The 12,899-nt window shown below is 41.1% G+C and overlaps 2 protein-coding genes across 2 annotated transcripts; one reads left to right on the forward strand and one right to left on the reverse strand.

Moving 5' to 3' along the window:
• The first annotated feature begins 91 nt into the window (after window positions 1-91).
• Window positions 92-5,507, forward strand: LOC103317758. Its single transcript, XM_008216735.4, has 2 exons — window positions 92-223; window positions 1,815-5,507. The coding sequence occupies exon 2, from the start codon at window positions 4,446-4,448 to the stop codon at window positions 5,232-5,234; it is 789 nt and encodes a 262-aa protein (XP_008214957.2). The 5' UTR covers window positions 92-223; window positions 1,815-4,445; the 3' UTR covers window positions 5,235-5,507.
• Window positions 5,508-11,123: 5,616 nt separating this feature from the next.
• Window positions 11,124-12,782, reverse strand: LOC100123723 (acylphosphatase-1). The gene is made up of 4 exons (XM_001607371.5): window positions 12,255-12,782; window positions 12,137-12,153; window positions 11,503-11,612; window positions 11,124-11,436 (listed from the first exon to the last, which is right to left on the reverse strand). Exons 1-4 carry the CDS (start codon window positions 12,397-12,399, stop codon window positions 11,316-11,318), a joined length of 393 nt encoding a protein of 130 aa, XP_001607421.1. The 5' UTR covers window positions 12,400-12,782; the 3' UTR covers window positions 11,124-11,315.
• Window positions 12,783-12,899: the final 117 nt, after the last annotated feature.

The raw sequence follows: 12,899 nt of genomic DNA on the forward strand, positions 1-12,899 counted from the left end.
AGATGATGCCACGGACTCTCTAGCCGATGCTCTGGACGTCCTTTGACAGGTGAACTCTTGCAAGCGCCGTTGTGACATGGTACACCTTGAACTTCCTGGACCTCGTGTGGTTCAACCCTCAGCTCGCCCAATTCGGTCTCGTTTGCGCTCCGGGCGTTACAGGCTTTTGCGGGACTGCTCAGCCTTTTCGGATTGTCCATCTGCAAAGAACGATGATGAATCGGTTAGTTTTACACTTTTTTGTTTTTTCAAATCGAAGCCGCTTATATTGTGTAAAGTGAATGCGCACAAAGCTATCGCTTAACTTTACGACACTCGCATAGGAAAAAGGCTGTTTAGCTTCTATAGCCGTTTCAGCGCGTTTGCACAGGCGATAAAAGACAACCGGTTTTTTTGCAACTGCAGCATAGTTTTCTCGAGAGCGTAAATATGAAACGCGAAAGTTCACGTCCTACTTGTCGTTGGAAGTGTAAACGTATACCGAGTAATCGGCTTTTGGCGGGACTAGTAGTATTCCTAATTTTTTGAAAAATACGTGTCGTCCTAGGCTCATCTTGATGGTTTGATTTTTGCAGAAGACGCGTACACTACGGTTGCAAGCATTAGACTGACTGTCCTAAAGGTCTATCAGTTTGTCATTTAGACTTTCTCCGCTAATCTCATCTCATATTACTCTATCTTTAAAGCCTGTCAGTCACAAAAACCCTGTCACCTTGTTATTACTAAATTTAATAGTTTCGATTTATCTCAAGAGACCAGAAAAAATCAAACGAAACCAACGCACAGTTCAAACAGCTGGCAGACACTTTAAAAACTCGCGTCGCTCCACGTACCCGATCGAACCACGATCCATAATGCTGATGATGATGACGAGTCGTTGCGCATCCGTTGCCGCCGTCTCGACTCATTTTTGCCTCTCGCTATATCAAACAACTATTTTTTTCTCCTCGCTCTACATCTCTCTCGGCGAGTATAATGTAACGGCGCGGTCATCACGCGTAATTTCGCGCGTAACTACATAGCTCCGCACAGCTATGGATAATAACGAAGAGCTGCGACACGATATAGCCGCAGCTCAAGTAGGAACTGACCGGTTACAACGTGAGATCGCGGGGCAGTCCTGTTATCAATTGTTATCGGGACCCGACCCTTGATCCCGCGCCTCTTTCGCTCTATACTCGCCGTGTGTACATATGCGGTTGATATACGATGCACTGCTTTATTCGAATAGAAGCGAGAGTGCATAGGAGGTATGTGTGTGGCGACGTTATCTTAGGCGATGAAGCTGATGCAAACGTTCGCGTCGTGATTCGGGGGAATCGTGACGGTATGTCGATGACTGAAATTGCGAGCGGTTTGTTTAGGTTTTATTTGTATAATACTTCAAAAATTTTTATTTTTATTTTTTATTAAAGAGTTTCCGATAGAAATTCAGATTATTGCAAGAATCGTTTACGGCTGTTTAAACGGTGCGAACTGGTACCGCTGAACGTAAGCCGCGTGTGTGAATCCTGGAAACGAGAGATTTTAAACGCAATAAAATCTATACGCGTATATAATAATATTCTTTGAAGTAAACTTGAGCTATTTAAAAGCCGTTAAAGTAATCCATGCAGAATCAGTTGCAAAATTCGTTCAGTTCAAAAACTTCTTTCTTTCTGCAAATCCTACTGCGAGCTTGTAAAAGGCAAATCTCTCTCGCACAAAGCTCGGGCTCACTACTATGCTTCGACAGAATTTTTTTAAAGATTCAAAAATTATACCACCACTATATAGCTGCTCCCCCACTATAAACTACCCTCACTACTCCTCAGATATGTAGCCGCATATATACCACAAGGCATCACTCCCGAGCCGATAAGCGACGAGTATGAGCATCTCAGTGCACTCGGTATTGGCCATACAGTTACTTCGCGTTTATTCCACGGAGCTGAAAAGCAAATAAGCATCTAAACTACGCTCGAGGTGAAAAAAGGCCTTAAAACAACAAAGACCCTTGCGGTAGTGCAGATAACAGAGGTGATAAGCAAAATGAAGCAAACTCCTGGGCCCTGCAAAAAATCCTCTGAAGGCTCAAAAATTGGATATTATAATGAAGAAAAATCGGACATACAGCAGAAGTGTATCATGTCAATGTCGAGGATCGCCCAAATCGAGACAAGCCTCAAGTCGCTGAAAACGTTCTCGGGCGACATAAACGGACTGCCTCTGAAGACGTGGATAGAAAACTTGGAAGATCTGACGAGGATAGATGGCTGGAGCCAGTACGAGACCTTCTACGCAGCCAAGAAATCGCTAACCGGAGCCGCCGCTGAGTGGCTGCAGTGGATGCAGACTACCGGCCAAGTCAAGTGTTGGTTAGATCTGAAGGTTGAACTGAAGAAAACGTTCCTATACGAGGTGAACGAGTTCTAGGTCTTGGAGAAGCTCAGGACAGAAGGTCCGAAGCGAGGCGAGTCCTTGCTTGAGTACATGTATCGAATAAGGCGTTTAGCCAGTCAGGCGAGTGTATCCGATAAGCTGACCCTCGCGTACACGATAAACAGAATCGAAGCCTTTACTTTCCACGATTTACGTCTCAACAATTGTCAAACTTTCGCCGAACTCAAAGCCGCTCTGCTTACGTACGATGAGAAAAAATTGCATAATACGTTATCTTATAAGATGAAGAATATCCTGTTAACATTAGGTGCTTTATTATTATTTTTGTTTTGTAAAATAATGCTGTCGTTGATTTTGCCAAAGGAAACGAGTCACTAGTAGAGATACGACTGATAATCGTATACGCGAAGGTAAATTTAATTACACTGACTATGTTAATTTTTTTTATTTTTATTATTATGGCGTCGAGAAAGATGATGGTCCGAACGCGCGAAAAGCATGAAATTTCAAATTCATTATATTTCTATTACCTTTATTTTCATGCTCTGTTAAGATCATTGTTGCCAACAGCGCAAACCTCGTTTATAACTTGCGCATTTTTTACTCTAGCTTTTTTTGCGATTCTTGAAGAATGGATTTTATAGCACAGTGTGGCTAAAATCCGCTGTTAAGTCACGCCTATCTGTGACTAATAGTACATTACGATACGTGTGACTTAAATGGTTCTTTTTTACACGCCGTGTAAAACTGAACCGTTAAAATCAAGAGTATCGTACAAAATTTTATAGCACATGCTGCTAAAGTCTCGCCTATTCTTGACTAAAGTAGTCCTTATTTGCACCGTGCAAAAAAGGATTACTTTAGTCACGAGACTCTTGACTTAAATGGTTTTTATACACGGCGCCGTGTAAAAAAGAACCATTTAAGTCACACGTATCGTAATGTACTATTGTTTTATACACTGCAATTATTTGCGTTCGTTAATTAAGGTTATAATTTGTGATTTTCAAACAAAATTTGTTATTGTTTAAGTTTTTATTTCAACCTTGTATAGTACCCAGAATCTAATAAATATGTATGCACTCTTTTGTCTCAAAAACTCTAACTATTAATTCACAACTGCAATGACTTTATACATATGTATATTATTAATGCCAAAAATCATAGTCCCTATATAAAAAAGTCATGAACGGATGAAGTGAAGCCAAGAATGTGTCAATATGATTGGCTCATGTAGTGCGCATGCGTCAAAAGTATCGTTAGAATTTTTTGATCTGTTTTTGATTTCTAAAATTGATTCTAATATTAAAAATGTAATATAATACTATAATACATATCAAATTATAATTTGTGTATTTATAATATTCTAGAGACATTCTTCTCTCGAGACTATTCTATTATCGAGACATAACCTTGAAATTTTAAAAGGAAGTTGGCGACGAAACTGCGGCAATTTTGAAATTTATATGAGCGCGAAATGAATCATATATTGTAAAGTTTGATATATTTCCGTGATAGAAAACATATTAAAAATATCAATCAAGTATTTATATTCCATTTAATAAGTTAACGAAATTATAGTCTATTACAGTGCGCGCAGCGCACTGCGCCAAGTCTAGTAATTTAAAATTACGAATTCATACGGCTATTAAGAAAAGTCTGCATTTTTAAAGTAACGTACAATAATCTCTCTCTCTCTCTCTCTCTCTCTCTCTCTCTCTCTCTCTCTCTCTCTCTCTCTCTCTCTCTCTCTCTCTCTCTCTCTCTTTTGCAGAGCATCCCTCAGCACGCCGTGTCCCAACGCCAAGCTACCACTCGGTACGCCGCGTCCCAACGCTATCCCTCCCCCCCTTGCCCTCCACATTTTCGAGAACTAGGCACTTTTCACAAACAACACCATACACAACTGCACGCCGGCCCAGCCGCCACCTCTCCCCTAAGCTCGCCCCTCTTCTGATGCCCACGCGGAGGGCCGAGGTACAAGCCGTAGCGACCGCATCTGTCATTCGCAAGCTGAGCAATAACAAGCGAGCATCTATTTTCTACCTCTAGTGCGTATCCGTATGCATCCAACGAGTGAAGCCATGGCACCAACAATCAGCGCAATGAAGACCAGCGACAAGGAAATTAAGGATGACATGAAAAATATTATGGATCAACTTAAGTGCAGCGATTCTCCCTTCAGGCTCCTCCAAATCAACAAAGCCCTCAAATCGCTTCGAAAGTTCTCGGGCAGCAAGAACGGAGTGGCCGTCGACACGTGGATAGTAGACGTAGAGGTTCTGGCCATCATCGGGGGCTGGAGCGACTTCGAGACGTTCCACGCAGCCAAGCAAAGACTGAGTGGCGCCGCCGGTAAGTGGATCGAGTTCCGCAGCAAAATCCGCTCTTGGAGGACTCTGAAGCAAGAACTGGTGAACACGTTCCAGTACCAGGTCGACGAGTACCAGGTCTTGGAGAAGCTCAGGGAAGGACATCCGAAGAAAGGCGAGTCGCTGCTCGAGTACATGTACCGAATGAGGTGCTTGGCCGATAAAATTTCCATCTCCGAGAATCTCGCCCTCGCTTACACGCTCGACGGGATCCCCGTGGGCGTTTTCAACAAAGCCGGGCTTGAAAACTGCAGCAGCTTCGACCAGCTCAAGAACGCCCTGGCTGCGTACGATGCGAAAGAGGAAGAAGGGGATACTTGGTTTCAGAAACTGGACATTCTAGGTGCGCTGAGGAAAGGAGACACCGACCGCTACTCTTGGTTTTTATTTGCCCTTATGCTCTTTATGTTGTTAATTGACTTGGGTCTAAGTTTAATGCTTGATGAGATAAAAAAAAGAACCGCATTATGCAACAAATAAGGGGAATGCGAAGATTTCTTCGCGCTCTTTTGTTTACAGCTTATAAATTTAGAGATTTTTGTTCACTGTGATCTTGCGACTTTGTGACGTTATTATAAATGTATTATCGACCGTTATTCTTATACATTTTAAAAACTCACGATTTATACTCTAAACCTCTGCGATTTTTGAATAATTAATTCCATTTCATATTGTGATATCTAGCGTCTTTATAACGTTATCAAATGTACTATCAATAATTATGCTACTAATATATTTCACGTGAAAAGAAAATTATGTTTATTTATTTCAACCTTGTAGCACCCAAAATCCAACATCCAAAAATACACATTCTACCTTACAATAAATTTGTTAGTATAAGTATGCTCACTTTCAATCAACGATCATGTAAAAAATACATGAATAATTTATAATATACCCTGGTGGAAATAAAAAATGTAATAAAGTGTAATAAAATATAAGAAAATGTAACAAATCGTACCATTTTGTACGTTTTTGTTGGATTTCGTACCTTTTTTACGTTTTATTACAGTTTGCTACATTTTATTACAAATCCATTGATCCAGGATGTTACAATATGTAAAAAAGTATAACAAAATGTAAAAAATTGTCTGTAAGCGTAATATTATATACGAAAATGGCGACTTTTTTATTACATCCTTTTACTTTCTCTTAAATTTATTATGCATTGTTACATTTTATTATAAAATTAATAATTAAAAAAATATATTGACTATATTAGGCGGTAAAATAACATATATAATAAAATGTAATAAAAACTTAACAAGTCTGAAAATGTAAGAAAGTGTACAAAAACGTAGGAGAAAAAAGGGCCGAAATTCAATAAAAAGGTACAGTTTCTCACATTTTCTTACATTTTTTTACGTTTTATTACAATTTATTACAATTGATTACATTTTTTTCCACTAGGGTAATAATCTATTTCTTAAATTTTGTTTATCATTTCCCAAAAAATTTCTCTTTTACTTAATTTTCTTTTCATATTTCATAGAAAATGTACAATAAGCCACTTGTGCTAACTTACGAAGTGTGATGTGACAAGGCATTTATTTTGTTTGTTTTTTAGACATATATCGGAACAAGGAAAAAGATGATGCAGATACATGCCCGAACATTATTTTTGCCTCGTGTTTAGCCTCCAAGAAGTAAAATTTTTTAACGAAATTCATCAGATGGATTATCGACAAACTGTCGTAAGGGCTAGCTTCTCGTATGCTGAGAACACAATATAAGACCAGCTGTCTCGGCGTGTTGCAGACGGTCAAAGTTGCCCATCCTCTCTCTCTCTCTCTCTCTCTCTCTCTCTCTCTCTCTCTCTCTCTCTCTCTCTCTCTCTCTCTCTCTCCCCCGCTTTCTCTTGCTCTCACAGTATCCCTTATAGCAGACCGCGTCCCAACGCCAAGCTAGCTCTAGCACAGTAGCGTCATAACATAGTATTGCACACGTTTATTCGTAGATACATTTAAAGCCCAACTCTATACGCCCTCGCACACCTCGTAATATACGCTGCAATTGCAGTTCAATCCCACACATTTAGTACAATATAAAAAAGTTATTTTCACAAATAATTGCATGTCGCATTAACACTTGAGTGTGCACAGATTGTTTATCGACGTTACAATGAACAAACGCCAGTACACATTATTATTATAATTCATAATTTTCAAATTTCATCGAAAAAATGGCGTCACACCACCGCCGAATGTTTCTACATAAGAATGGTGAATTTGAAATATTACAATACTATAGTTTTCCTCGGAAACGACGCTCGAGTTTTCCAGATGTGCCCCCCCCCCCCCCTCTAGCAGATGTTCCTATGCATAGGGCCGATGCGAAGCCAGACCCTCTATAGTGTATACGAGCATCATTCTCAGAGCGTCCTCCAACGAGCGAGCATCTGACATTACGTAAAGTTTCAATATTTATTCTACTTTCCGCGTTTTCTCAACAATCTCAGTGCATCATCTCGTGCTAATCTCGTGTCTGCTCAGAACACACAAAAAAAAACAGCGCCACAAAGTGTGTGTGTGTGTGTGTGTGTAGAGTTAAAAGCCGCGAGTGAAAAGAAAATCCGCCATGTCGCAGATCGACCAAAGCGGTGACGGCGGCCAAAAGGCCATCGAAGCGCAAATGCTGCAGATGATCAGCTCGATGGCGGCGGTTCAAAGCAATTCTTCAAACGAGTCCCTGGGTACGACGCTGCAGAAGTACCTGACCTCGGCGCGGGTGGCCCAAATCGATAGTACCCTACAATCCTTCTACAGCTTTTCCGGAGAGAACTGCTTGAAGCCCGTAAGCACGTGGATAAGTAACTTGGAAGAACTGGCAAGAATCAGCGCCTGGAACAACGACGAGATCTTCTACGCGGCCAAGAAATCGCTAACTGGATCCGCCGCCGAGTGGCTGAAGCTTCGCGGCGACCTGCAGTCCTGGGCGGATCTGAAGGTAGCGCTGGAGGAAACCTTCACCTTCAAGATCGACCAGCAGCAGATGACGAAGAAGCTGAAGAAGGAACGGCCCGATAACAACGAGCCGCTGCAGAGATATATGTACCGAATGTGGCGTATGGCCAATCAAGCTGGTATCCCCGAGGAGACAGCCCTGAAGTTAGTCGTGGAGGGCATACCTGGTAAGCCTAGAAATAAAAAGAGCTTCCAGGACTGCCGTACTTTCGACGATCTCAGGACCGTCCTTCCCATTTACGAGGTGAAGAGGAGGGAACAGGCATGGGTATGCTTGAGGGTGTTTATTATGGTTGCGATATGTGTGGCCATGATCTTTGTGACTGGTTACTTAATGTTTGCTCATAAGAGAAATCGAAAGGATATATAGGAAATAAGAGAATTGTAAAGAATCATACCGCGAGGGCACACTTTGCGCTGGTTGCAAGTACAACTGATTTATTTTTTTATTTTTTAAAACACTCAACGCATGGAATAGTTTGCCACAGCCATATACTTATATGTTTTAGTTTTTTTTTTAAACATAGAACTTGCTCCATCATGCTGCAACCGGCTTATTGTCTGCCTCAACCGCGCGAATCTTGATATATTTCAAACTTTTAATTAATCCCTAACCCTTCGATGTGTTTTCTGAATAATATGTGTGTCGCATTGAGTGCATTATACCAATAGTGATATGTCTAACCCTTGTACGTGTGTTTTCAACAATGTGTCGCATCTCAAACTGTAATCCATGTGTTCATTTATTTCAATCCTTTACATGTTATACCCAGAAAACCTCATTAGTTTTGCGGCCTTACGCAAATTGTACCGCTGCGATATTTCTATCATTCTCGCAACGCCGTTACGGACATGTGACTCTCGGGTGTACCTACTTTGCAGCGCGAAGAACGTGATATTCGATAGTTCGTTGATAGAATAGTTGCACTCTACAATTTACCTATGCTAGATATTATTCATGTTACGAGTCGAAATCGCGTCAGATTAAGGGCAATTTCATCGAGGATAAATTAAACACGAATATGCTTGACATAAACTCAAACTTCACTAATTATAAATTCTCCAGAAGTTCTCTAATCTCGTACAATTAGGTGTAACATTATGACGAGGCGTTTTTAAGAAGAATTTCTACATATTTATACGAGGAAAGCTTTCGTACGTGCATCTTTGCAGAAGAAATCGATAACATTTTCCTTGAATAATAATATCCCTCTTCTCCTTCTATAACGAGCATAAAACGATATTTCTCCGAATAAACAACTCATCAAACTAAAGCCATTTCCAGCATAGCGAATAATTATACAATCCTCGCGATAAAGACCTTACACTCGATAATTAATGCCATAGTCCATAAATAGCTCTCGCCTTTTTCCAATAACGAATGAGCCCATTCATCTCGAAGGAAGTATCGATTCCTTCGTGCATTCGCACACAGTAAGCAGCAGTTCGCGACAGTCACAGAATAGAAGCTATTGGAGCATTGCAGCCGCAGAATCGTCATATACATCGAAACTCTGTCACGATAAGGAGAAAGCTTACATAGAAGCTACTGCTGCTGCTCGGCGTCATCGAAAGTGAAAGTGTGAGAGGAACGATCGAGATGTGTATAGGTGGGCAGGTGACCGGAGGACTTGTTCCACGTGTGTATATATAGTCAAGTTTGTAAGTATTCGAGTATATGCACATCGTGGCTTTCGATTATATTACAGCTCAAGATCGCTGTAACCTTGCGTTGGAATTATACGGTGAAATGTATAGAACTGTATCTATGTCGAGTGAACTCGAGGGATTACTTATATTATGTTGAAAATCTTTTCATTTCACTATAAACAAACACGAACTCGTGATTCATCCAGCAGGAAATACTGTTTAAAAAACAATCGCAGTTACGCACACTGGCTATTTTGCAATCACCATAAATCATTAATCACGCAGCTCGTCGTCAACAATAGCTCGGCGACTCGTTAAAAGCATAATTTCGAATTTCAAAGCTGCAACGCATAATTAAACCATACCCCACCCCTCCGTCCGACTCCTACTCCGTCAGACCCTTCAATCTAGCCGTAATTGCACATCCCGTTATACACCGCTAATTTACTCGATATAAATTGGTCACAATACGCGAAATGAGAAAATTGTATATCGTTATAAATTTCAATTTAAAGCTCTGATTATTACCTCGTCTATGCTTCCTTCCTCCGAAGACACTCGAATCTAACTATCGCGTTAACCCAGTGAAAAAAACATATTTTCTCGGCTCTACAGCGATAGCGCGACAGAACCGCATCCGGCTTTATTATTGCGGAGAACGACAATAATCTGCCGCAAAATCAGATGCGGTATTCGAGAGGATTTAGACGCTGATTATATAGCGATGATGTTGGAATTTAGTACAGAGATGTGACGTCCGTAAATTCCACGAGGAAGACCTTGAAGAAGAGACTGTGCTACTCGGGAAAGGATAAGCATGGTATGTATCCACGCGCAAGTTTGATAATTTTTTTATCAAAAATGCGATATTTACTTAACTTCATTCGTAAGTTTGTTTTTTTTAAATTTTGCACCTGCATCGCGTTATTCCGGCTCGGCACACACAATTATAATACGCAGCGAAACAATCTCGTCGTCCATGCGGTACATACACAGTATATACACATACGCTCGCGTGTAACGACCGGAGAGCGAGAGATCGTTCGTTGCGCAACAAAGTCTACTCTCGCATCGCATAGCTTAGAACTTATACGCTCTGCACACACGCGCATATCGAGTGAAATGCCGATTTCCGGAAGAGACTTTACGCGCTTGATTTCGGCAGACCTTCGGGAATTAAAATTTAAAATCGAGCGCATGTTATCATATTCAAGCATATGCGGGAAAATTCGAACAGTTCAGCGCTGCGATGCTCTTACCTGTTGCGGATGCCAAGTGTGCTTGAAGAAACTTTTAAAGCACCTCATGCTAGCCGTGTACCGATGATCTCTCGGAGTTCGTCTTACGCAGAATCATTAGCACATTCCTTCCTCTCCGTGAAAAAAACTACGGCTAGAGCACATGATTTTTTTCGGTACTTTTTATCCAAAGGCTCGAAGCACTAGGAACTGTGTGTATTTTCGTGGATATAACTGCAGCGTTTGAGGAAAAAAATTGGAGCGATCGAGAAAGGTAAAACTGGCTTGAGGAAACGACGGTGAAAAGCGCAACGACGAACTACACCGCGCGCCCGCTCTCACAGCAATGCGAGCTGATCGCGCCATCGCACTGGCTTCTACCGTGATATGTACTGTACGGAGCTGCGCTCTCTGCAGCCGTGGAGGCGACTCTGTGCGGCTGATTGCGTTAAGGCTCCGTGCACGCGTGCGCTGATTTGCGGAAGATTTTTTTTTTAATATAAGAAATAAAATACGAGTTTCGAGAGAGAAATGTTTATCTATTAAAGTTTAAAAAAAATCACAGGATTCGCGCTTCGCTTGAATCAGTCGGGTTTTACAAGCCAGGTTATCGAGAACTATAAGAGGGGTATTTTTCTTCTTTCGGCTACGTATAAACTGGCTACGTTCGCGAGCGAAATAATTTAATAAATACATAATTCTTATAGAATCTAGGATGACTTCTTGATACTGAACTTTTCCAGCGTAGTGCCGTCCAGTATTTTCTCGTTTCGGAATTCAGCCTTGTCGATGGCCGACTGTGGACTCCCAGTGCGTTGCAGCCACGTTTTCCTGAAAACAAACGAAAATAGAATTTATGACTCGCTTGAAAAACACAATATTACGCAATAGACTTACATTTCTTCGACTTTATTCCTTTCTCCTTCTATGTAGCCGAGAACGGTTCCCTGCTTCGTATTCATGCACCATCCTTTCAGGCCGAGTTCAGTCGCCCTTGCTTCCGTGTACTGCAAGAATTCTCGAAATTGTATGATTTTGCTTAATTAACGAGTAATACACATACAGAGTTTCTTCTACACTAGAAGTACGTGAAAGTCACGTTTACGTGCAAGTTTTTATACAGTAAGTAGTACAGAGTCTCGCACGTATGCTAACAAAAAAGTTAGTACCTGCGCCAGCCATATGAGGAAACTTATCGTATTATCGTATTGCGGACATCCAATATAACACTAAATTTCACTTCAAATTAATAATCTTTTTCGAGGTTGGCTCGAAAAGAGATTATTAAAGCTTATACCGATAAACAGATTTTAAATTTTGCCGCCACGACTCGAATGATAGTACAGAACTTTTACTTTTGAAACAGAGGGCGCCAGCCAGCTGACTGGCGAAGCCTCGGTCGGTAAGCGACGAACAAAAATATCGAGCCGATCATAACCACAATCTCATCCTCGATTTATCCCAAACGACAATAAACTTCTAAAGCACGTCCAAAACATGTCAAATCGATCAATCAAACGGCTGTCCATACCTTCCTGAAGAACACTCCTGCGAACAAAAGAAGACGAGAAAATCAATAACCTCCCAAATCGTCCAAAACACCGCATTCCCAACAGAAATAAACGCGATTTTTCGCGCTAATACATTACCTTGCACTCTGCCGTAGACTTCGAAGTCGACTCCAACGGTCATCTCCAGTGGCGGTGACGATATCGACTGTATGTAGATCAGAAAGGCTACAATCAGCGTCGAGTACACCTCGAACTTCTTCAGGAAGTCTATTATGACAGACATGTGGAGGCAGTTTTGCGGTAGTCAAGGTCACGAATAGTATATAGCAAGCGGCATACTCGGTATACCTATGGAGACTGGTAGGATGTGTTCTCCCTCTATACGCTATAACTATATCTGGTACTCAGATGTCGCTGTGAGCTGGAGATCGAACTAGCCGGGTATTTTGTGTATTTAATCTCTGTTGGAATATAATAATTAAACTGATTTTGATTGATATAACGCTTAATATAGTAAACAATTTGTGAAGAAATTTCTACTGGACAGAAATGCTGTATAGTTTCAAGTTTCAATTTTTACTCTAAATACTATATATTACACCGTCTCTTAAATATTTTGCGACTTTGTATACACCTGTCAGTCTCTTCGTCTCTTCTACAATCCAATCTTCAAAGTGTCAACGGAGTCTGCGCACAGCAAGTGCACTCGCCCCGCTTACACTGGCGTTTCAAGCGCAGCTTGAATAGCTCCGAAATTCATTTCAGCTTTCACTTCGGAAACTA

Source organism: Nasonia vitripennis, chromosome 4, assembly GCF_009193385.2.
Source record: "Nasonia vitripennis strain AsymCx chromosome 4, Nvit_psr_1.1, whole genome shotgun sequence".
Lineage (NCBI taxonomy): Eukaryota > Metazoa > Arthropoda > Insecta > Hymenoptera > Pteromalidae > Nasonia > Nasonia vitripennis.